The sequence below is a fragment of the Epinephelus fuscoguttatus genome, linkage group LG9 (genome assembly GCF_011397635.1).
Source record: "Epinephelus fuscoguttatus linkage group LG9, E.fuscoguttatus.final_Chr_v1".
Classification (NCBI taxonomy): Eukaryota; Metazoa; Chordata; class Actinopteri; order Perciformes; family Serranidae; genus Epinephelus; species Epinephelus fuscoguttatus.
The window spans coordinates 28792-55626 of record NC_064760.1 but is presented as its reverse complement, the minus strand read 5'-3'; the positions used below and the strand labels follow the sequence as shown (position 1 = coordinate 55626).

The 26835-nt window shown below is 40.2% G+C and overlaps 1 protein-coding gene across 1 annotated transcript; it reads left to right on the top strand.

Moving 5' to 3' along the window:
* The first annotated feature begins 659 nt into the window (after nucleotides 1–659).
* Nucleotides 660–25202, top strand: slc25a48 (solute carrier family 25 member 48). Its single transcript, XM_049586486.1, has 7 exons — nucleotides 660–832; nucleotides 3445–3488; nucleotides 4202–4273; nucleotides 6806–7058; nucleotides 10170–10457; nucleotides 14433–14566; nucleotides 20455–25202. Exons 1-7 carry the CDS (start codon nucleotides 778–780, stop codon nucleotides 20557–20559), a joined length of 951 nt encoding a protein of 316 aa, XP_049442443.1. The 5' UTR covers nucleotides 660–777; the 3' UTR covers nucleotides 20560–25202.
* Nucleotides 25203–26835: the final 1633 nt, after the last annotated feature.

Genomic DNA, 26835 nt, shown 5'->3' with positions numbered 1-26835 from the left:
TCTCTCCCACAGTGTGACTCGAAGTTTTCAGCTCGGTTTAAAGTGGATCATCTGAGAATCGACGGCATTCACAAATGAAATGATTCAGGAAACAGAAAAATAATTTATTCATGGGACACTTTAAAAAAAAAACATAAGTTTGGACATGGTGGAAGATATCAAGTGTTTCACTGTCAAAAGTCCAAGTCACAAATCCTTGGTCTTGAAGTCTAAGTCAGGCCAGGTCATTCAAGTTATGACTCGGGTCTGACTCAAGTCCAAATCATCTGACTCGAGTCGACGCCTCTGGTGACCAGTATAAGATTTTAAAGATATTTTTATTTGAACATGTTTGAAGAAGTCAAAATATCTGCACGTATCTTTTACTTTTACAGTCTACAGATGATTTTTTTTTTTTTTTTTTTAGAAAAAAAACAAAACTTTATTTTATTTGTAAGTTTACAGAAGAGTGTGTATTATGAGCTCTCCACCTCATGGCTCATTTCCATGACCGTGTCTTTATAGGCTGTGAGACTTTGGAGAGCTCGCCCCTAATTGGCTAACACAGCTGTCCTGCAGATTGTAGCTGTGTTGTGATTGGCTGTCTGTGCCAACCTCTCTGCAGCTCCCTGTTATCACAGCTCCCCCTCCATAATGTCTCTTTTCTTTTCTCAGAAACAGTCCCGAACACATCGGTATCAATAAAAGCTGCAGCTTGGTCGGTGTCCTGCTCATTTCTGATTGGCTGACTGATGAGAAGCACACGGCTGAAGTTTGGACAGCAGCTCTGACGTGAAGATGAAAAACTCAAAGAGTTTTCAGTTGGATGATTTTATCGCAGGATGGATTGGCGGTGAGTTTTTACACAGGCTGTGTGTGTGTGTGTGTGTGTGTGTGTGCTGGACTAGAGGGTCAGTGTGTGTGTGTGTGTGTGTGTGTGCTGGGTTAGAGGGTCTGTGTCGGGGGTTGGGACTGGGTGGGGGATGGTCGCTTCTCTTCTCTGCATTTCTGGATGAAATGACACAAAACTTAAAAACTTTACAAACAGCCACAATCTGAAAAGTTTCCTGCCGGCGCGCCCCCCCCCCCCCCACGCTGCACGCACACACACACACATGCACACACACACACATGCACACACACATATGTGTAAACAAAGGAGGGGTTCCGAGCAATGCTGCACCCCCTCTTTTTCCCTCACTGATAAATCACCTCCTGAGTTTGACCCTCAGCTCTCAGACACACATCAGATTAATGAGTTCAGAAACTCTTTCAGAGACTTTTTAAATTTCAGCTTTTATTTTATCTTTAATTCTTATGAGAAAACATTTTTTAAAGTGTAATAGGTGCAGTGAGCTGTCTGACCGCCTGGGGCACTGCAGCTGCAGCGATTTCAGTGAAAGGCCTCTGAAACTGAGTCCATGTTGTTGTCCTGTTTATTATCACCACACAGCTGCAGCTCATTTTAATAAATAAATAAACAAATATGAGTAAAAGGAAACAGTGACTCAAACACATCTGGATCCAAATGTTGCATTTAAACAGAACATAGTTTGTGTTATTCTTTTTTTATTTCATCTTTAATTTTTTGTTTTCAGTTTAGTTTCAGTTGATTTCCTCATTTAAGTTTATGTTCTATTTATTCAGTTTATTCTGTGATTATAAAATGGAGGCTGTTTGTCAGAATTATGCAACAATACAAACAACTCTGTGTGAATGCAGCTGATTCATGTAGACGACTGAGCGTTACAACACACATACCTTGAATCTATTTTTTATTGTTCATTTAACTTTAAACCATTATTCATATGTAGTTTTAGTTTTAGTTAAATATAATAACCTTGTGTGTACCATCCATGATCCATATAAACTAAAACAAACCAACAAAGGTATGTAAATGTGAAAGTGCTCAGAATAATAAAAGTTTTGAAAAAGAAGCTGCTGATGAGCTGAGCTAAATCCTGAACAACAAATCTGTGTCAGTAATCCTGAAAAATTATGAAAAAACAAACCTAATTGCAAACAAACTAAAACACAAAAGACTTTGTGGATTCTTTCAGAGAAAAGTTCAAATTTGGCCTAAATTAAACAAATAAAAAAATGCAGAATTCAATGAACAAGTTTGTTTTCAGTGTTTTTTACTGTGTGTTTATTCTGGATTTGCTGCAGGTTGATATTTCATATTTTCATTGCTCCTGATTTTAACTGTTACTGATGCTGGTGGTAGCAGTAGCTCAGTCCATAGGGACTTGGGTTGGGAACCGGAGGGTCGCCTGTTCGAGTCCCCGTCTGGACCAAAATATGGAGCGTGGACTGGTGGCTGGAGAGGTGCCAGTTCACCTCCTGGGCACTGCCGAGGTGCCCTTGAGCAAGGCACCGACCCCCCCAGCCGCTCGGAGCGCCTCACCAAGGGCAGCCCCCTCACTCTGACATCTCTCCACTTTGTGCATGTATAGGTCCTGTTTGTGCATGTGTGTGTCTTTCAGACCTGTGTGTAATTGACAAGCAAGAGTGAAAACATTGAATTTCCCCTCAGGGGGATTAATAAAGGAAATAAACTTAAACTCAACACTCTCCTTCAGGACAAATACATTTCTTTCTTCTCATCTTGAACGGCAAGCTGCAATGACTCGTCCAAAACTCTGTTGTTTCCCACATCTCAGGAAGGTGTTTTAAATACAGGATTTAACTCTCAGGAAATAAAAGCTGTTGTAGTTTTAAATTTAGTGGATGACCCCAAAAGGTCCCTGCCATAAACCCCAGGTCCCTAGTTTAACTCGGGGTCATCTCAGAGTCACTGACATTAACCTTTAGTTCACATCTCATTATTTATATTTTATGTCTTGACTGAAACTTTAGAATTGAACGCAGCTAAGTTAAAACAAACACGCTCATCAGTTACCTGAATTTCTTCTCCTACTTCAAACAATATGTCATAAAATAATACTGTGTAATGTCACAGTAAATCTATAAGAGAAGATTAAAATGATTATTAGGATCACTTTCGAGAAACTTTTCAGAGATGGTGACAGACTCACACAATGCACAGAGAACAGTCAGAACAGCAGGTCAATCAGGGCACAGAGGCCCCGTGATGAGCGGCCATCGTCCTTTAAAGGACACAAAGCTTTGTCTCAGCAGGGAGCTCATGTCTTCTCTCTGTTTGTGTATTTAATGGAAGTTAACGGTGTGAATTTCAACACAAAACAAGGTCCCACAATGTTTACATCAGAACAGGAACATTAAAATATGGTCAGTATAAGTTAAGAAGGTTAATAAATCTGAACTGCAGTTTTTTGGGTGAACGACATTCAGTCTGTAGAATGAATGAATAAATGAGACGTTCATTGTCCTCATTCAACCTTCGACTTTATGGGAAACAGTTTTCATGGAAACATTTATCTCTCTTTTTTCTTCCCCTGCTATTTTCTGCTCTCATTTTGTTTCTTTGTCTTTTGGCTGCAGGAGCGTCCAGTGTGGTCGTGGGCCATCCGCTTGACACAGTGAAGGTATCGTGCCAACATTTTACCACACCATTCCTCGACTCTTTATGACTGTCTTGTCCTGATTAAAGCAGTGACTATATAAAAGAAATCTGCAGCTGATGTTGAAGTTTGTTAGTTCTCAGTGACACAATCTGGTTTATTTGTTGTGCAAGAGCAGTTTATCGTTATATAAGAGTTCATGTGCCATGTTGAACTCATTATCTTACCCCTTAATTCACACTGAGGAAAAACGTAACTCTAACAAACCGACGTCCATGAAGTGACGTGGAGCTACGAAGTTTCCACATTAAACATGATGTTGCAGCTGACGTGGTAGTTTTGGTTCCATTTGTTAGTTTGGTGCTTTATCTAAGTAAATGAGCTTAAGGACGGTCCCGACTCCAAATTAGCTTCTGTTCTGCTGGTTTTTAAATCTCAAGGTCGTCTCTCAAAAGACTGAAACATGTTCCAGAGTTTGTTTTTTCTGTCTCAGTTTCTAAGATAAATAGCCTCCGTTAAACTGAAACATCATATCTGAACATCTCTTTAACCTTGCTGTAACTTTTTCTGTCAGCACTTTGCTAACAATGACAGCAAATGAAGAGAGATCTATGAATAAAAAACTCATTGTCCGGGTGATGTTAATTTAACAGAGGCCAGCTAGAAAGTGGATGAGACGTTGACTTCCTGTTGTGGTTTATCTGGTTATAAAACTAAAAGTGGTTTGTTTGCTGCAGACGCGGCTTCAGGCGGGAAAAGGCTACAGAAACACTCTACACTGCATCCTCACCATCTACAGGAAGGAAACGGTAAAGTTAAAATAAATGATTCAAATGGACTTGGTCTAAATCACTAAATCTGCATGTTTGATTAATTTAATGATGATTTTTTTTTTCCTGCAGTTATTTGACAGGACACCAGGGTCCTAATCCACACCTGTGGTGTTTTACTTCTTAATTAACTCTGCCATGTTTTTGGTTCAGTTTTGCTGAGACATGATGTTTTCATGTTTGTCTGTCTGTGTATTTGCCTGTCCGTCTGAGTCATGTGACCACGATATCTCAAGAATGCCTTTTCTTTGAATTTGGCACAAACGTCCACTTAGACTCAACAGTGAACTGAATACTGGTACTTACTTTGATCATGAGACTGTTCAGCTATTCTCTGAAGTTTTAGTCCACAGCGAACCTTCAGCAGCTCCGAACATCCTGAAACTGAACCTCAGAAGTCAATCAAGTCTAAAAAAAATAAGCCAATGTTGATTCACACGGGCCTCAAATATCTGTCTCACCCACCACATCATAAGGCCTGGACACACTACACCGAGGTTAGAGAACTAGCAGCAATAAAAACTGACTTTGCATGAACGCACCACAAAGATTACAGCAGACGGTGGTCGTCTGTATTCATCATTGAAAAAGGGAAACAGGAAGAGCGTCTTGATGCTAGTTAGCCAGTTAGCACATGAACAACACAATCACAGCATATTTACTGTGCGCCAGTGAACAATAACACAAACCATCAGGAAACGTTTCTGCTAAAGAGATAAATAATCTGACCTCATGGAACAAGTTGGTTTGGTCTCACTCCCTCTGGACTTTAGCTCCTCCTTTACTCAACTCACTTCCTGCTTGTCAAAAGGAGTTTGTTGACTGACGGGCTCTGACGCCTTTGTCACTGATTCAATGTGTCAAATTAGCGACAAAACAGGTGACTAAGGCTGAGTGGTGCCGACGGTGGGGGACACACCACAAAAAACAAGGACGACAATTGCTCACTGATGTCCTGACATTGCCCACTGGCTCAGTCTGTCGGGGCTGCTTAGGACTGTGTCAGAGCCTCTGTGGACCATGTCAGGGCCTCTGTGGTCTGTCAGGGCCTCTGTGGTCTGTGTCAAGATCCTCTGTGGTCTGTCAGGACCTCTGTTGAGTGTGTCAATGTCCTCTGTGGACCATATCAGGGCCTCTGTGAAGTGTGTCAATGTCCTCTGTGGACTGTCAGGGCCTCTGTGGTCTGTCAGGGCCTCTGTGGACTGTGTCAGGGCCTCTGTGGACTGTCAGGGCCTCTGTGGACCATGTTGCTCTTTAGATGCCGTCACCTGATTTTCTTGCAGTAAATTAGTCCTACTTAGTTTAATCAGGCTTTGTTTAGTATTTCTTGTACATTTATAACTTAAATCTGAGAGCATATCTGTGATTGGCTGGTACTGGACCTGATTATGACCTCTTTGCTCGAACTGCGTTTGACCTTGATGCATCAATGTGAGAAGTACCCCCAGTCACAGCGTGCAGTGGGATTTACAATAACACGTGGTAGGGACGGTGTAAAAAGTTGAATAACTGCAGTGCGACTGTTGTCGTTCATGTTCAAACAGACATCTGATAAACATGTCTGATTCATTCTGTGTTTAATCAGTGAGAACTAAAGAAGAGTCTCCAGTGTTTGCCTGTGGTTATTCTCATTTATCCAGGTCATAGTTATCTCAAGGCAATTGAATTGAATGCAACTGGACTTAGTTTTGTCTTAGAAGACGTTTCACCTCTTATCCAAGGATTTTGGACAGGGAAGACAGATGGTTTGAAAGAGGTGTAAAAGAAGCCATCTATGTGAAATTGGAAAAACCATCTCTCAATAGAGGAGGAGGTCTGCGACACCACCTATCCCCCACCTATAACGCTGTCCTTTCATTCTTGCCCAGGAGATTTAACAACTTAACCTCTAAAAACAATGGTCGTTCACAAATGGCCTCATGTGACTCTAACGACTCCAACGACCACCGTTGCAGCAGGAGTTTCAACGACCGTTGTTGACACATCATTGGAGCACTAACGAACCAGTGACATCATTGGCCTTGTGAAGACCTCCTCAGAGGTTAAATACCTGGGTGCTTCCACACCAGTTTGTCAGACTAGTTCCAGCCTAGTCAGACAAGCATGAACTGATGAAGCCTCTTGGATAAGAGGTCAAACGTCTTCTAAGACAAAACTAAGTCCAGTTGTGTTTGATTCAGTTGCCTTGAGAGGTCTCCAGTGTTTGTGTCTGTAAGAGGTGGACAGTGTGGTGTGCAGAGAAAATGTAGAAACTTGTTGTCAGAAACCACAGATCTGCTTTTCTCAGTGGTCACAAGATTTATACAGACAGCTGTGTTTAACTCCCAGCATGTGTCTCTCCTACACTGCTCACAGAGAATACTTTCCACAAAGACAAAATATTTGGCTTCAGCCCATGTTTCATTCTCTGCATCGCAGCCACTGACCTAAATAATCTGAGTTTAAACTTCAGACTGCTGGTTTGATTTATTCACAATCACACGCAGTAACTCCTTCCATTGTGTTTCTCAGGTTTCCGGTTTCTTTAAAGGCATGTCTTTCCCGTTGGCCACCATCACCGTCTACAACTCAGTGGTGTTTGGCTTCTTCAGTAACACACAGAGACTTATTAGCAAGTATCGCTATGGTGACGGGCGGCATCCCTGCGGCATGGTGGACCTGACTGTGGCCAGTATGCTGACTGGACTGGTGTCAGTGGGTCTGGGAGCTCCGGTTGATCTGGTCAAGATCAGACTGCAAATGCAGACGCAGATGGTTGTAACAGGTAACTCTGACAGAAGGAAGGGTTAGGGCTGGGTAACTAGGGCTGGGTATCAACTCCATCTCTAAGAATTCACTCCGCAGCCGAAGATAATATGAGACATATGGTATTTTTGTTTTTGTAGTTTTTTTCCTCCTGGTTTTCAGGCACATTGTAGACATTGTTGCAGATAAACAATAATCCTGTCAAGATGGTGACTGTGCAGAGCCACCCTGCTACAACTGGCTTTAATTCATCCAGCTTTGCTTTTTTTTTTTAAGCTTGAAAGAAGAAAAATATGTTGAAAAATATGAAAACCTACATCACTACATGTGATGCAGCTCCAGTTAGTGATATGGAAACATTTCAACCTCATCACAGTGTTTACTTTGAGAACAGCAAGTTCAGGTTGCTTGATATTTAATCTGGATTAATTAGTTGCCTTTTCTGAAGCTTACTGTGGGCGTATTGTTTCCAAACGCTCGCCTGCTTCTGTCTCTAAATGTAGCTGTTCAAGGTTCGAGGTATCTATCTGAATCATGTCACGTAACTGGTACTTTAACCTCTGTTCACCTCAGAAACCGTTCACCAGTGATGAAATTCATTTTTCAAAATGGGAGGAATTCTCCCTTTTAAATGTTTCACATCAGAGGTTCATAGACTGAGCTACACTTGAAAACAACCTCATGTTATTCTGACCTCACATTGTGTTTCATCGCTGTTCTGTGGATTCTCTGAACCATGAACTCTGCTGTTGTTGTTGTCTCTTGTGTTCATCTCTTTGAGCTGCATCAGTGTTCTCAGTCTTTCTTTGGTGGCTCTCTCTTAACTTCATGCTCCATTCTTGCTCTTTCCTTGATGTATGAGAAACACTGCCAGAGTGGCAACTTAACATTGACATTTAATAACATCAGCAGGTAAAGACACAGAAGCGTCAAGCAATATACAGGACCAGGTCCATGTATACAGGACCTGGATACAGCGTTGACGACGGGGCCGCGTTCAGTCTTATGAAAGTTGGTCAGTGGAGCACGACGCCTAAAAAGCTCTATTTCCATACTATGAAATTACCTGAATGATCAGCGCTGCTTCTGCATCTTTGGGCCCACAGAGCAGAACCACTGCTGAGCACGGCCGAGTGAGGCCAAGTGACCGAGAGGTCGAGCAGCTGCGTGGCACCTTCCACTGGCCATGCAGCTGACATCACTCCGCTTTCCAAATGTTGGCAGACTGAATGAATTAAATCTTGACAGCAGAACAAGCCTTTTCTCAGGGGTTATGACTTTTCAGGCGTCTGTTTCACAAATTAAGTCTGTGAGGAAACATCTTTTTGGGCCCAGTGACATCACACAACAGAACTCAGAAACTGCAGTACGTCTGTTTGGCCATTCCTCACATGCCACAACACTTCTTTTTGAAATATATCTTATGTAGCCTATAAGTTTTGAGGACTTTTTAAATGTAAAAAAAAAAACTCATATAAAGCTATTATTCTCCATATAAAGCTATTATTGACCATGTGACATCTGGATGCAAAACCAACTGTGCAATATCAGAGGAATATTAGACTATGTTAAACTTAAAGGCCTCAATTGTCACAAAATTGATTAAACAACTTTCAATACTTTTTAAATTTCTGCAGACACCCTAGATGTAATATCTTGCAAACCTTTCACAACTCACCAGCACATGTGCAGTAGATACAGATATCACTTAGCACGGGATCATTTCTAGTAGCATATGCTATAACGACTGTAGCACTGTACAGCCCTGCTGTAATATTTAGCGACATTTATGAGGCCAACAATCAGACATCAGAAAAAACACTATTGTCACATCACAAGTGTACAGCTGTAAAACCTCATGTTACATGTTACATGAGTGAGAGGGGACGGGGACAGACCTGAAGAACAGTCAGGTGGGTAAAGAGTGGCCAGCTTTATTTTTGGGCAATTTCAATAGTCACAGGTGCGTTCAGATTTTGGTGCAGTACCTCAGCCAAACCAGCAGATGGGGTGCTTTCGTAGGCACTCCATCTGCTGGCACAGCAGAGGTATGGCACATGTGTGTTTTCCCACCAATCTTTTAGTATGTCCGAATGGACCCAACTTCTTTAGTAGGTAGGAGTAGTATCTAGTGGTAGTACGTAGTAGTAGTATGCAGTATGCTAGTGGGCCTTTCGGACACAGCCCCCGTTTGATGACATAGTTCGTCTGGGAGATACCATTTAACAGAGAAGGAGGGGAGCGTGGACGCCGGCGTCCGAGCAGAGTTAGAGAGGTTAAAGATGATCCAGGATTATTTTGACACCAACATGATGCAGAAATGGTTCACTGAGACCTGCAGAAGAAGAGTGTTTGATACTCAGGGATTGTATTTTGGGTGGAGTTGTGTTGCTGTGTTAAACAGAAAAGCAATAAAACTGAGGTCAGAAGCAGTTTAATTACAAGATGAGACGGCACGTGAAACATCGATAGCATTTTATTTGTTTACGACGTCTGTTGATCCAGACTCTTTGAAAAAGGTGCCACGTGCCAGAAAATGTCAGGCAACAGTCTGAATGTTATTTCAGCACAGTTTGCTGTGACTGATGTGTCTGACGTCTTCTGATACCATAAACCTGATTGTGTATGGAGCAATGTGAATGTTCTTTTTATCACCACAATAAAAAAGTTAGTCATTATTGACCTGGATGAAGTAGAGTTTTTCATTAACCCTGCCAGAGTTTGTTGCTCCACTCCCACTGTATAGTCGGTTAGCAAAGTCAACGGTCGGACGTGAACGTTATGCATGAGACAGTCAGACAGACAGTTCAGTCTCTTTACAAACTCGCCCACTGGTTTCATTACATTTTTTTTCAGTATTGGGAATGAAAAAAACCCACTGACATACACATTCTCTCTGCTAAAGTTAACAGACACCTTCACCCCCCCCCAAAAAAAGAATATATATATATATATATATATATATATATATATATATATATACACAAAGAGCCAGTAACTGAATAAAGCAGGTTTTTGAAGAGCTGCCAGTTTCCTCTGATGTTCAACAGTCAGACCTGAAGGAAACAAACAAAGTAAACCTCTCAACAACTGCACATTCTCCTGATCACATTTAATTCCTCTTCTACAGAGAACTTGCAGCTTGCAGGCAACGTATCGGATGGCACCAGTATCCCTCTGCGCTCCATTGACATGAACAGCCAGAGACTCTACCGAGGCCCCATCCACTGCATCAGCAGTATCCTGCAGAGTGAGGGCCTGCAGGGCCTGTACAGAGGGGGCGGGGCCATGCTTCTGAGGGACGTTCCTGGATACGTGCTCTACTTCATCCCCTACTCCATCTTCTGTGATCTGCTGAAGCCAGACGCCACGTCAAGCCCGCATCCTGGTTCCATCTGGCTGGCTGGAGGACTGGCAGGTAAATGTCTGACTTTAAAAGTAAGTAAGTAAGTAAAAAACATTTCCATAGCAACAGAAACTTTATTGGGGTTCAGTCAACTGAATGCTGGAGGTGGACAGGTGTTTGAGGCAAGTAGCTATAGACTGGGGAGTCCACTATATGTCCCAATATCTCAACAGGAGTTTTGGCTCTACACCCACAGCATGTTGGGAGTTTCCCACAGACTGCTGCCTGTGAGTTGGTGCTGATGTGCATATGTTTCCATAGAGTGAGAGAACCAGATCAGGGCTGCTGTGCACAGTAAATAAATCAGTCACAAGTGCATTTGGCTTAAATACAGAGTGTGTTTGGAGCTAATTCGGCTCTTTGAATTCAACATCTGTCAGATATATTTAATCACATGCAGATGGAGAGGCCATCAGATGAGAAGAACAGTGAAGATTTTAGGGTTTAAAAGGTAATATGTACACTCAGAGGTGTATACTGTACCTCTCTATTCTGTCCTCTAAGACAGGCCAATTAAACATTTAATGCATGATTAGTGCGAGTCCGTCTGTCACCAAGAGTAATTATCAGTAGCCGAAGCCGAATCTCCCAACGAAATCTAATTTAGCATAAACCCAAATTGCCTCTCAGGGAACTCCAGGAGAGTCTGTTGGTCAGTCGATATGATGACATATGATGACATCATCTTCCTCCATCATCCTTTAGTTCGTCTAATGTCCACCAGAGGCTGGCTCCCAGAGTGAGTCTGTCCCCACAGACCTCCATGTTAACATGTAGAAATAAACATGTTTACAGCCTGTGTGGTCTCTGCAGATCATTTCAATATTCATCACAACTTCTATTGAACTCACCTGTTAACAGTTTATCAAGACTTTATTAAGTTACACATCATTTAGGGGGTGGGGCCTCTTTGACTGACAGGTTGGTGATGTACATTAACAGGTTGCTACCACAGTGACAACATCAGTTAGGAAACGTGATCATAGTTTAACACCAGATTCAAAGAGTTAAGGTGTAGCTGTCTGTATTTCAGTGTGTTTTCAGGTCAGGGGAGTTACTTGTACCATTTTGGTTGACTGAAAAAAGGATTTTGATGTCACTCTAGTGAAAATTGGCATTAGCATCATCTCTGTTACTGACAGCTGTAAATGCACCGTGCTAACTAAGCTAGAAGCTAGCATTAGGGTTAGCTCCACCCTGTCATTCAACTGTAGTCACTTCTGGCTCCAAAAATCCAAGATGGTGGCATCAAAAATGTCAAACTCAAAGCTTCAAAACGGGAGTCCATAGACCAGTGGGTGACATCACAGTGGCTACATCCATTATTTCAGGCGTCCTGTGGCAGCAACTAATGAGTTAACTCTCAGGAAGACGTTTTGGGGTGAAAGAGCTGACAGACGTTGGTGAATCAGTATCTGTCAGGAATTACAGGCTGCGATTGTTGTGACATCAGAAACCAAAATGGTGTGGAAATAAATTGTGTACAAAAAGAAAAATACTTGATATGATTTTGATAAATAGGATCTGAAATCCTAACTGTTTTTAGAAGTGACTTAATATTAAATTCCCTGTTTGCCTGGTTTATGTTCATCCTGTGTGTTTTCATGTGAAGCACTCAGTGCAAATCATTTTCTTATTTTAAAGCACTTTGTGCTGCATTTCTTGTTTGAGAGGTGATTTATAAATTAAGTTTATTATCATTCAGTATTTTCATTATAGATTGGAGCATTAATGGAAGATATGTTGGAGTAAAAAAATAAACAGTATATTTGGTTCAGAAAGGTAGAGGAGCAAAAATAAAAATAAATATAAATAGTTAAATACATAAAAAGTACCTAAGTCATATTTACATCCAGGAACAAATTCAGTCCTCCAATAAGTCCACTGAGTGTCCATGTTGTTTACTGTGCAGCCTCAGGATTATTAACTGTTTAAATTACGACCCAGATCAGCTGCGATCTGCTCAGCGACTGTTCTCTGTTTGTTTGTGCAGATTATTTACATCTGAAAAATGTTTTTACTGCCCTGGGAAACAGGAAGTGGCGCTCCATAAAGCGGTGAGATAAATACACGTGACCTCATCTCACCTGTGAGGTGTTTTGAAGGTTGATAAAACAGTGACCTAATTCCCCTAAGGGAGAAATTACAAAGCCTTTGTTTTCTAACATTTTGACGTTCGCTTCAAACATCTCAATCCTGATGTTTTCCATGAACACTCAGGTCCTTGGCAGTAGCTAAAAGTGAGCAGTGAGTGTGTAAACTTAAAGCTGACCACATGGTTGAGGCCGTGTGTGTGTGTGTACAATGAATAAACAGTGTTCAGCCTGTGGACTCTGGTTTGGCTGGCAGGAACACGTGACTGATAGGAAACAGAAATCAGCTCTGTGTCATAAATCAGAGATGTTTGGATGTTTGGCCTGCTGAGAATCATCAGTTATAACCATGCACGCTTTGACTGAATCCATACAGGTCAGAAAATATCCGAAACTGAAGACGGCAGCTGTTCAGCTCTATATTGAAGTGAAGCATGTAAAATGAGGTGTTATAGCAGGACTACTGAAAGCAGCTTCAAGTTTTATACCCCTTCTTTTCAATTTAAAGGGACAGTTCACCCCAAAATGAATGTTGGGTGTTGGAGGCATCAGCCGTAAAGATGTTTGCCTGCTCTCCAACATAATATAACTAAATCTGTTGTAGAAACTCAACATTGATGTCTCTTTGCACAAATCATGACCCGTTCACTCCAGATAATCCACAGACTTTTTTGTGAGCAGTTTCATGTAGGAACTATTTTTTTTCTAATGAACTACACCCACTGACTGTATCACTACGCAGAAGGAAGCTGCATCTACTATGAGCTCACTTAGCACCACTGAGCTAATTAACATTACAGCTCAGCCGAGCACGACACCATTAATGTTTATTAATGTTTACATCTCATGCTGTCAGGAGCATGATCTTCTCATCTATGAGTAGATGCACAGTTCCTAATGTTCATAAGTCAGACATCTGTACGGCTGATATCTCCAACACCGACAGACTAAGAAACAGAACAACAGATATGTCTGTTTGATTTTGGGTGAACTGTCCCTTTAAGCCTTTATTTCAGTGTAGTTGGACGACATTCATTTATGATCTGTGTCCACATAATGGATTTATGTTTCAGTGTCAGCACTTTTTTTTTAAATTGCTCCCAGTGAGAAGACAGCGTACGCGGCACTCCACAGTTTTTGTGCGCCCGCTTTGAGCGCTTGTAGTTGAAAATCTGACCTTTTCAGAGAGGCACTGCTCATATCACTGCCTCTCTTTTTTAGCTATAGCTGATGTCTACCATCAGTACCGGCTGGCGGATGCTGTGCGTCGTGCTTTGTCACCGATCAATTTGTAAACTTGCTGACTCTGGAGTCAGCCCTCTTTTAGTGATGTGTTACATTAACTGCCCAGCTAAAGTTACTGTCAGTATATCGCTGTCATAGAAACAAACCAACGAGCACCATTTCATTACAATAAAAAAAGTGCCGGGAGCATTTTTATTTATTTTTATTAAGTGCTGTAATGAAACGCTCTCATTGTTTTTAAATGTCGTCCATCGTCCAGTTTTTATTACTAGGATATTTTTTTCACATTTTATTTCTGTTGACATGCTTTTGATTTTCTTTCAGTCTCCAAAGAGATTACAGTTTTGGTTTTGATTACTTTTATTAAATACTTAATTCTGAGTGGTTCATGAATATATGAGGTGGAACTTCAAGTGACACTGCAGCAGGACACTTTTTGTTTCCTGGTACTTTTCCAATGAGTGTTGATATAATTTAACTGGTTTCATGAGAAGCACCTGAAGGCAACATTAGCTTTAGTCTGCAGCAGGTTCAGCTGAGCCTTCAGAAGGTTCGCTGTCCCGAAGTGTGATTATCCTGAGTTTCATTCAAACTTCAGTCATTCTGCCACATGTTGACAGCAGCTAAAGGTTTGTCTTCTCCTCTTCAGGGTCCATTTCCTGGGTCACGGCCACGCCAGCTGATGTAGTGAAGAGTCGAATGCAGGCCGACACTCAGCTGCAGAGGAAGTACAGAGGAATCTTACACTGTATCATCCACAGCTACAGGACGGAGGGAGCACAAGTGAGTCCTAACTTCAGAGTTTGGCTTACAGCTGAAACATAATGCAACTCTGAAAATGTTTTCACAGACACACTTTAAGTTTTAGGACTTTCTCCACTTTGACAGCTGCAGAAATAAAACCAAAGTCAATTCAGGAGTGGAAACATCCAGAATCAATTGTCACTTCATTTTTTAAACCATCGCTACGAGACTGACTTTGGAGTTTTATTTCTCTCGCTCTCAGAAACATGATACCTCACACCGACCTCCCCGCCCACCCAGACCTCTGTCTCCTGGGCGATGTCAGGGGAAGTGTCTTTTTTTTATCTCCCCGACACCAGACTGTGACCATTCAGTCACTTTTTGCCCTCATGATGGAGCACCATGAAGCACCAGTGCCACTTGTTCATATTAATAAATGAACTGTGAGTTTGTTTCGAGCTCACACTGAAGAAATCTTCACATTTATTAGTGCTGCTTTAACGATTTAATTTTCTGCAAACATCTAAAAGGTCACAGCAAAAAAGAGAAAACCTCAGCACTTCTGTGTGTGAGATGAGCTGGGTGCTTCGGATTAAAAACACCAGGGCTTCTGCTTTCATTTACTTAATTATCACAGGACTAAATTGAACTTTGGCATAACAGTAGTTTATTATAAAATGCTTTATTTAAATACATTTAAACTGCACTTTATTTAACTTGTCATTATAATAGTACTTTTTTCAACTTTTTTAAAATAGTACTTCATTTTACTTTATTTTAACATTATGTTTTACAACTTGACTATAAGCGTACCTTATTTATCTTTATTATATTAGTAATATATTTAATTGATTTGAACATTACTTTTTAAAACATTATTATAATAGCACTTAATCTTAAATATACCAGTACCTTATTTGTCTTCATTATAACAGTATTTGATTTCATTTTATTGTGACAGTTTATTTAATAGTTTAGTTTTTATTTAGTATTTCATAAGTCTGCAGTAGTTCAGAGATTCAATGAAAGGGTGTAGTCCACGAGTTGTGATTTAGCCTAAAATATTGAGATATTCATGTCATTTCTAAAAAAAAAAAAAAAAAAAAGCTCTCAAATACTAATAATATTTTAAAAGCATCAGGTTTGACTTTCAGTTAATGAATTTTTAATTAAAGGAGAAGTCCGGTATTTTGCACTTTGAGCCCCATGTCTGGGTTGTTTATGATGAAATAGAGTGGCTAAGACCAAAAGAGTGACGATTGCTCCTTCTCTGAGAATTTGACTTTCCCCTGCCTGGCTTACCACTGCTGCCTCTGGCCATGTGTGAACCTGTCCTAAAACCACCCTAAACGTTCGTTTTCAAAGCCATGAAACTCACCTATAGGTCAGTGGTGTTCCTTGATGTTCTGACATAAACATTGTAGCAAACTGTGGTTTCCATCTGTGTTTTCGCTGTTCGTCTGGATTATGGAACTATTTTTTCAGCTTCGTCACACCCGCGTGTAAACTTCCGCTTGATTGTTCGTTTGACCCTGAAGCGTTATACACTCCAGCCCACTTGATGGCGATAATGCTCCTTTACGTGGGCTTCGCCAACAAGCAGGAAACCATTGCAATGTAATGGGACACAGAGTACTGCAAAGGTTGTTTTATAAGCAAGTAATCCATTGTGCAGTTGTTTTAACCCTATGGGCCCTAGGCCTTTTGTGGGGTATTTTTACTGCCTTTACTTTACAGCTCATATCACAGTCATTATAAAGGCTACATACACGTGCTATACCTTGTTTTTTTTTTCAGGACAATCTGGGCTAACCAGATTTGCCATCATTCCATGTCCTTCTATGTGCCTGTATTTTATATTAATTTTTATATCAATGAGAAAAACAAATCCGTGTGACTAAATTCTTACATTTTTACATGTATCTCACCATAGCAAGTTGGAAGAAGACATATTCTGCCATATATGAAGAGGGGAGACTCTCTGGAATCTGGCAATATAAGAACCATGATGCTGGGACATTCTGTCACTTCACAGCTGTCCAAAACATGTGGTTTGTGCTAGGGATGCACCAAAATGAAAATTTGTGGCCGAAGCCGAAGCCGAATATTATTAAAGGCTTGGCCGAATGCAGAGTACCAAATACCGAATGCCGTTGTTTAGTTTTTCATTATTTTTTGCAGATGAACCCCCTCCAGATTAGTGTTGTCACGGTACCAAAATTGGATCCCACTGTATGATACCAATGAAAATATCATGGTTCTGAGTAGTATCACAATACCACAACAAAAATGAGGCAGATGTGCCTTTTGTCATTTATAAAAAGGTAAATCACTTTTCTGTAATACATCAATGATATTTCAATGGAATAAATTACTTATTGACTTATTCATACTTCAAAAACAGCATCAATAAGTGATTAACATAGCAGGGATCAAAATAAATAAATAAGTAAAGTGTGGTGAGGTTTGTGGGCCATGAACGGTTCATTTCTCCTCTGACACATCACATACCTGTATTCGGCTGGCTCAGCTGTTCAGGTACTTCTGGGCAGTCAAGAAGCCAAGAAAAGGATATTATTGGAGCCGACTTATCCGTCGGTGCAGTTGTGTGGGTGTGCAAACGTGAAGTGGCTGGTCTTGTCATACAAAGTTTGATGGAGTGTCAACTGGACAATATGGAGATATTTGCATCTTGAAAGCCGGACTACAAATGTGGACAGACAGGGAGAAACACACACAAGCCTAAGACGTGGTAAGATACGATATTCCTCACTATATGAAGTGACTGATAACAAGATCTATATAATGGATTGTAAAGGAATTCGTCAGGTTTTTATTTTGTAGACAATTAATCTGTATTTATAGCATGATGGGATGACAGCACAATGATGTGTGTGGTATCTCTGGAAAGCTCTGCTCCTGAGCTTTCATGTGATATGTGTGGCATTTCTGTGTGAGCGTGCATTCACGAGTAATCCATCCAAGAGTAATGTCTGTGCAAATCTGTATGAAAGCTCTGTTATACATCATTTTAGTGTAAATTTATCATTTTTTTTCGCTGTGAAAACATTGGACTATCGACAAGTGCTTTGTCTTGTTGGAAAGCTACAATTCCGCTGGTTCACGTGATATGCATAGCTTCTTGCTATGACGCACGGTCGCGGAGAAAAACCATAGAGAAGAACGGGTGTGAATTTGGACGCACAATGCGTCGTTCGAGCCCATAGAATTAACTTATTACAAAACTTTTTTGTTGGTTCTTGTTCTTCCTCCAGGAGCGCACACAGCACTGTCCAGCCGACACTTTTGCTGAGCTAAAAGACTACAATGACTACAGCCTTGTCGTAAACAACCCCCTTTCCATTTCCTGTGGTGGATTACTACCAACGGACAACGAGGCTTCCATAGAAAACCAATGGGTTAGACAAAATGTCAAATAAATCATCACAGAAACCACAGTTTGCTATGATGTTTATGTCAGAAAATCAAGGAACACCACTGACCACTGTGAGTTTTTTGCCTTGAAAACGAACGTTTAGGGTGGTTTTAGGACAGGTTCACATATGGCCATAGGCAGCAGTGTTAAGCCAGGCAGGGGAAAGTCAAATTCTCTGAAAAGGAGCAATTGTCACTATATTGGTCTTAACCACTCTATTTCATCATAAACAACCCAGACATGGGGCTCAAAGTGCAAAATACCAGACTTCTCTTTTAATTAATTTAGTTTCCTTAAAAGTCTTTAATCAGTTTTTCCGAGTTTAAGTTTAAAAAATGTCGAAAAAAAGTTTTATTTTTGAATATGGTAGGTCTTAAAATCTGAGGTGATGCCTAGTTGCAGGAGAAATATATTTCCATAGAGTTCACTTTTTTGGGTGGTGACTCTGTCCCGAAAAGATAAAGGATAAAGGATAAAGTAGTTATTAAAATAAAAAGCATAACATTTGCCTCATAAAAGTACTTAAATATCTTTAAGACAGAGATTAACCTCTCGACATTTAATATCGGAAGTGCAAGGTGTCTGCAGTGTTTATATTGCACAGTCTTGGAATAAAACATTAATCCTCCAGGAAAAGAAGCAGAAGCTGTGTTTCACATGGAGAAAGCCAAACTCATTTTCTTCATCTGCAAGTTAAAGTGATTCGTCAGGACACACGTTGCTTTTTCGCCTCAGAGAACTCTAAACTAAAAACCTGGAGGCAGATGTTAGAAATCAAGCCTTGCAGAAATACACGATTATGTTAAATTAGGTTTCACAGAGTTAATGTTGGACTACAGAACATTTTATCTACCATTAACTGTAGAGGAGGGGACTGGTTTGGTTTCATGTTGGGAAAATGTGACTGTTTTTATCCTACTCAGAAACAGCTCTGGATACTTCATTAGTTCATATACCTGGAAAAATCCGGTGCCAGATTGTAATTGTTAAATAAGCTACAAATCCGTTACCACATTGTGATTTAAGATTCCACAAAGTTGATGTAATTTACCTATTAAAATCAGCAGATAACCTGTTACTTAAATACTCAGGTTGTACGAGCTGCTGTAAAGGAAACAGATGGTTTCATCATCTGGAGGTGAAACTGTAGAAAACAGAGTCAAACTGTGTTCCCAGAACTGGACTCCCCTGAAGTGTAGTGGACCACATGATCCCATCAGTGAACAAAAGCTCAGCATCCAGATGAGCCTCTTTTAGTAATGATCATGTTACGACATCAACAAACTTGTGACTGATCACAGAGAGTGACTAATAATCTGATTGTTGGTGGAATAGTGTAATTCACTAGAAAACATGGAGGGAGTTGTTCTTCCAAAAAAAAAAAAAAAAACCAACAAAAAAACCAACAAAAAAACAAAAAGGATCAATATAACTTATTGATCCCCCTTATTATCAGGACTCCAGACAAAGTGAGGACAGTTTGGATGGATCAGCAGAAATAAGGAAGTGAATCTTCCTGGCCTAAAATCAACATCTTGTGCTACATGCAGCGTCCAGGTGTCAGAGTTCACAAAGTTCTCATGCCAAAGGTTGCAAAATGTAGACAAACAATCCAACATCCAACAACTTCAATAACAGAGGCAGCAGTACAATATCAAGATCAATAACAGAAGGTCATTGGTAGCCCAACAAAGTGGACTGGGTTAACCACACACAGATCAGTGAGTTAGGTTATTACAGGACAAATTACTTAAAGGGACAGATCACCCCCAAATCAAAAATACATACATCTCCTCTTCCCTGTAGCTGTTTATCAGTGTAGATAGTTTTGGTCCAGTGTTGGAAAAATCGACCATAGAGATGTCCTTCTCTCCAACATAATGGAACTAAATCCATTAAAAAACAAAACAAAAACAAATCTCAACATCGATGTATCTTCCAGAAATAATGACCTGGTTACTGAAGATAATTCACACATCTTGTTGTGAGCAGTTTCATGTAGGGACTACTTTCTTTATATTGAACTACACCCACCAACCGTACAGCAGGAGGCATGTATCTACTCATGGACGTGAGATGTAAACATGAAGGTGTCCTTCTCTGCTGAGCTGTAACGTGAGACAGAGCAATTTAACAGCTTCAGTTTTCTGACTCACTTTGAGTTAAGGGAGTGAAAATATTCCAAATAAAGCGTTAGGGTTAGGGGGTTAGTACACCACAGCATGACAATGCTGAGCTTCTGTGGTGGAGATCCAGCTGTTTCTTCAAACTGGAGGAGTGTCAACCGACATCTACTGTTGTTAACTCACTGACTGTGGATAAATACCTTATACAACTCCACTATAAAAGATCTGAACTTCATACTGGATTTATATTGTTTAAAACATGGTTGTATGCTACTGTAATCACAACAGTGGTTATTCTTTCATTTAGTCTGGGAAACAAAAGTTCAGAAATGTAAGTCGCTAAAGCTGAACATTCTTGTGTGCAGATTTTCTTCCGTGGAGCGTCCGTCAACGCCATCCGAGGCTTCCCAATGAGCGCCACCATGTTCCTGACCTACGAACTGTCCCTGCAGTTCTTCAGGAGTTTCTAGGACAGAGGAAACACATTGGGTGTAAAAGGAATTGCACTCAGTTTTTTGGCCAATGAGCAGTTTGTTTGAGACAAGAGGTTTTAGAAACCGCGAGTCAGAACATTTTGCTGTCAGGTGATGAAATACTTGAGCTTCTACTGACTTTCATGCCTTAGAAAGAGTGGTTATTGATTATTAGGCAACTTTATTCATTACAACCAAACTCAACATGCTTTACATAAAAAAAAATCCAATGAAAATAGATATATGAATATAGACCCTTAATTGTGCAATATTTTGATTTGTTGGCATCATACTGTTACCCATGGCAACAAGCCTGGCTGACAGTGAGTTGATGATGGACTGTGCGGTGGTTCCAAAAAAGAGGAGCTTCAGTAGTGTGCAATAAAGTGTGGCGTTGGCTCAGAGGGAACTCATTCAGCGGCCCTTTATGGCAGCAGCACAGTGATTCTGTCTCCCAACAGCCTGTCACAGGTTACAGCCTGATGATCAATGGTTTATATTTATTGATCCAGGGGACATTTTTTAAAATGTGATTTAGTTGAACTATTAATATTGTAACAGAACCTGAATCTGACTCTGAGTCACTGTTGTTGTTCACAAACTAAAGAAATGATATCATCACTTTTCTTTAGTTTTTACTCAATATTTTAAGCAAACTGTGAAACCACGTCACTGATTCTGTTCTTAAATTGATAATTCAATCATTTTTTACTAATTTCTCAATTCGTCAAGAATATCGTCAAGTATTCTGAGATTATTTCAGGCCCATGTTGCCCTATGTTTCACCACAGCTTTGCACATGGTGCATTCAGCAGTTCAGCCCTGTGTTAGTGCAGCATGTCAGGAAATTAGCATGCACAGATTTTAGCAGTAATTATTTTGAGACGTTGGTGTTGCACACGTTGGCATCTTATACTTATATATTATATATACTTACATGCTTCAGCTGCCAGTTTCTAGTTTAACAGAGGAATTTAAATGTACCAAGGTCAGGACAGAGCTCTTGTTATCTAGTAGTAAGGACGTGGGAGTTAGGAGTGTGGTTCCAAATCCAACCAAGGGAGGAAGTGGAACCCAAGATCGACAGATCGACAGTTCAGGAGGCAGAGGCAGCTCTTAGGCATGCAGAGATTGTAGGTAATGTTCAGTTTGGCCGGGGAGGCCTGGGGCTTGGCTCAAACCGGTATGGAATAAAGCAGGTCTCAGAGATAAAAGAAAGCTGGTTGTAGAACAGATACGTAGACAGGAGGAGATAGTAAGGGGTGCAAAGGTAGTGGCCCAGGCTAAACAGGGACAGTTGTTGAATTGGGAAAGTGTAGAGAAGAGGAAGCTTAGTTGGAGGGACCTGTGGAGTATGGAGGAGAATCGTATTAGATTCCTGGTAGGAGCTACATATGATGTGTTACCAACCCTCCAGAACCTAAAACTGTGGGTAAAGTTAGCTTGTGAGAAGGCCGATATACATGGCGACATAACCAGGTGTTGAAATGTTTAGCTGCAGGCATCGAAGGCAAACGAAGACAGGTGAATTCAGAAGGTTTTAAGAATAGGAGTTTAGTAATTCAGTGTGTCCGTGAGGGAGAGAAATACAGATGAGATAAGTTAGTGAGGAGGCAAGGGTGTGGCCGCCTAGAAGGTGCTTGTGATTGGGAAATGCAAGTAGATTTAGGGGGAAAGCTTGTTGTTCCCCAGGAAATAGTTTGTACCAAGCAGAGGCCTGACTTAGTGTTGTGGTCAGTGAGTCAACGGATAGTTTATTTCATTGAGCTGACAATTCCTTGGGAAGACTCAGTGGAAGAAGCCTATGAATGAAAAAAGGTTAGATATGCAGGCTTAGGAGCAGAAGCTGAGCAGCGAGGGTGGAAGACTAGGATTTGTCCAGTGGAAGTGGGGTGTAGGGGATTCATAGAATGATCAGCTGTCTTGCTCCTGGGGGAACTAAAGATCTAGTCTAGTTAGTCGATTTGGATGAAGAGAAATAATGTCAGTTGGGGGCCAGCAGGGGGAACTACTAAGCAGGGAACATAACTCCTTGAGATCAGGTGGAGAGATCCACTTCCTCTCAGGAGGAAATCCAGGAAGAGGAAGGTTATTTAAGTGTGGCAGTGGCCTATTTGAATCCCTTTTGTTTGAGGCCATGCTGCAAGGTGAGTGTGTTTGCTGATCCTGTAAGTTTATCTATCTCCTTTAACTTTAGCTTATATTGTAGTTATGCTATGTAGCGTGTGAAATAGAGTATGGTGAATGTGCTAGGAAAGGTAGTATCAGCACTGTCTCTACCTGCAGCTCGCATGTACGGAGCCTGGGTTTGTTGAAGGTGGCAGTGCTGTTTGGGCTGAGAAAGCCATGCGTAAGTAAGGTAAAGGAGGTTATTGGGTTGGTGTGGGGAGCAGTGAGACCTGGCATTAGGGGAGTGTCTCTGGGATGCCAGATCACGACCCGATGACCCCAAAGACATGTTAGTTATCACTGCTCACTGGTCTATATAGTTAAGCCTTGCCATAATAGCTTATCATAGGGCTTAGGAGGTTATTCACTGAGTGCTGATCCTTTCTCTAGAGCACAAACGTCTTGTGTTTATTTGAACTTTCTAAAGCAAATTTACCAAAGAACTCTGTGTGTTTCTCTGAACGTATTGAAGTTATGTTTTCTGTTTGGGATCAGTCTGACCTGAAACTGGTTTTTATTTTTCAGAATTTTTAATACTTAGAGTGGAACAGTGGTCCTGTGGACCATCAGCATCACACAATAACATTATCACTACGTCATTACACAGATTTAAACAGTGGACAGTGATGTAGTGATTTTTAGGTTGAAAGCTCTAAAGAAAGAGAGAAAGAGCTGATTTTTATTTAACCATCATTTAGCATCATATCAGTAACTATATTTAAACATGTAATAGTGACCTTTGACATGTTTAAGTCACTTCAAAACCATGTCATTAATCCCTGTAAGGACAATTTCTGTTTAAGTTACAACTTTATTTAACCTCTACGTTTGAACAAAACTCAGCTTCCTTTTAACCCAAAATGTCATATGACCTGCAAATCAACAAATAAGTGGTTGTCGTCATCACATGTACTTTACAGTGTTATTCATGAAAAAACAAGGGAGCTGTACACGATAAAATAAGACATGAAAATAGGGCTGAATGCTTTTATAATGGATGTGGCATTTTCAACACAATGTCGTGTTTTTTAGCAGGTCAGTCTCAGTGAGCGTTTAGTGTTTTTTTTTTTTTTTATAATTTTCTGTTAGTTGGCACAGTTAAAATTTGCCATTTTAATATTTTCACATTTGTAATGAGAACATTAAATGTCAGTTGTAAATTATTTAACTTTTGAATGAAATTCAGAAATAGATGTTTGCTCTTTAAATTTTATTGAAAATGACACATCCATTCACAACATGAATTGCCTTTCAGTGCACACAGACTGAATGTGCGTCCCCTGTTTACACCTGCACATACAGTGGTGGAAAAAACACCCTTAAAATTTTACACAATCTCAAATATTATCATGAAATATTTGTGGAAAAATCTTTTTTGTGTTTCAAAAGGTGTGGCTGCATTAGACAGATACAAACAAATACAAATTATATTTTTTTTGTTTATTGTTTACAAGAAAAACTAACAAAACTAAATTCTTGACAGTTTCAATATGTCAGTTCTCAACATTGTCGGTATCAAAGTCAACAAATAACAGAGAATGTGTTCAAAACTGAACAAAAAATAAATAAACCATCACATCATCAAATTAATATTTAGTAGTTCTGCCATTGGCACGTAGTAGAGCTCTAATCCTGGCTGGCATGTTCCCCACGAGCCTTTCACACTGTTGAGGGGTAATCTTGTCCCATTCTTCTTGAATTACTGCTTTTAATTCTTCTAAATTCTTTGGTTTATGCTTTGAAACAGACCTTTTGATAATCCACCACAGATTTTCAATGGGGCTCATGTCCGGGGATTGAGCTGGCCAGTCTAAGACCTGGATACTGTGGGCATCTTGATAGCCTTGTAGGACCTTAAGCCATGATCTAAAAGTCGGCCACGTACAGTGCGGGTGGAACACTGGACACCAGTTTGGTTTGACCACTGCTGCTGAAGCTCCTGTGATGTCATTCGGCGGTTTTGCCTGCCGAAGTTAATTATAACTTCACATTATTATCAAGCTTATTCATATAATACAGTTAAAATGCATTAATTCAGACACATAGAAGCTAATGTTCCTAATGCTAACTGTCCTGTTATTGTTGTATAAAGTCTGCAGAGTTAACGCAGAATCATGAATCTGAGCAGTTTAAACACATTTATAGCCAGTGATGCATAGAGTTTCATTTTAAAATGAGATTTACTTGAAACTGATGAAATAATTACTTACATGAATAAAAACGTGAAGTCATGTTGAGATTTTCTCTATCATGAAATCATTACATTCAAGACAAAATCATTAAATTATAAATCAATTCTTCATTCATAAATTGGATATTTCTGATTTTAGAGTCAACATCTTCAAAGAAATGTCTTTGCTGTGTGTGAGCCATATTTTAAATAGTTTTCTTGTTGTGTAAATACGTTGTAAATATGTAAACTACCATTCCAGATGGTATTTTATTGTAAATAAATAAAATTTTTAAACATGTGTTATTGCTTCTTCTCTGAATTTGTTCTTCTCAAAATAATGTGATGGTCATGTGACAGCCTGTCGTGTTGATGGCAGTGTGAAGATAAAAAGTTGTTACCTGATAAACACTTGTTGATGTTTTGAGAGTTTTAGGAAGGTGTTTATTTTCATGATGTAAACTAGCCTGACAGTTGGCCGTCTACCTGCAGACTGCTGTTAAGACTCAGATGCTCTGAGGTCACTGTTGTGTTGACTGTTGTGTATGTTCACCTGTAATGTGACACAGTGTCCACTAGATGGCAGCAGATAACCACACAAAGACCTGCAGCAGTCGTTCCGTCCAGTTCCTCTGAATTTAAAATGGTCATTGACTTCAGTACCCAACAAAGTTTGTCCACAGTGACATATAATTAACGAGACTGTTCATGTTTCAGTTTTAATAATGTACATTCATTAGGGAAGTATATAATGTAACTGTTTAATAATTGAGCGTATTTTCAGAAACTATGAACTGAAACTGAGATAAACTGTAAGACCTTGGAGCCTATTCCAGCTGACACTGAGGTGGGCTACATCCTGGACAGGTTGGCAGACTATTGCAGGGCTGACACAGAGACAAACAACCATTCACGCTCACATTCACACCTATGGACAATTTAGAGTTATCAATTAACCTAATCCCCAATCTGCATGTCTTTGGACTGTGGGAGGAAGCCAGAGCGCCTGGAGAGAACCCACGCTGACATGGGGAGAACATGCAAACTCTGTACAGAGGGGCTCCCACGCCCGGGATTGAACTGGAAACCCCCTTGCTATGAGGCGACAGTGCTAACCACCACACCACCGTGCTCCACATCAAAAATCAAATCAAATAGATAAATAAATCAAAGTCATGGTATGCTATCAAATACAATCATTGTATGGCTTGGTCCCAAAAAAATAAATTGATGGATAAAAAAAAAAAAAAATAAATGATAAAAAAGCCAGAGTACGCCACATAAAATACTATCTATGTACATATATATATATATATATATATATATATATATATATATATATGTACATATATAAGTGTTGTTTTTTTTTTGTTTTTTTGTGAATCAGTGTTGTAATGTATAAAATTTATTTCCCATTTAGATGTATGCAGGTAAGTATGTAGGATAAGAGGATGACTGCCACCCTTGAACCCCCAGTTCAAGATGTTTTCAAAAAAGTGATAAAAAATCAGGGGAAGGGTTGATTGTCTTGAAAACCTAATCAACACCCCCCCCCCCCCCCCCCCCATTTTCATGGGTTAGGCAAGAAGGGATATACTCAGAGTCTCTTCCTATGTTGACCAGTGACAACATTGTTGTGTGGGGAGACAGAGGCAAGGCACTGGCCAGCGCAGGTTAGTCCCCAGCCACCTCCCACTTCTTGTCCTGATTCATATAGAAGAGAAAAGAAGATAGAAGAGAAGAGAGGGGGAGGGAGGAGGATGGAAACGTGAGGTCTCCATGGTGCCACTTGTAATGACAGACCACAGGCTAATCCGCTAAGGATATTCACCAAAAAAAGGAAAGGTAAGCGTATTACAAAGCAACTGCCAGGTATATGTTAAAATGGAAAGTTTATGTTTTTAAATTTTAAGTTTAAGTCATATTTATATTTT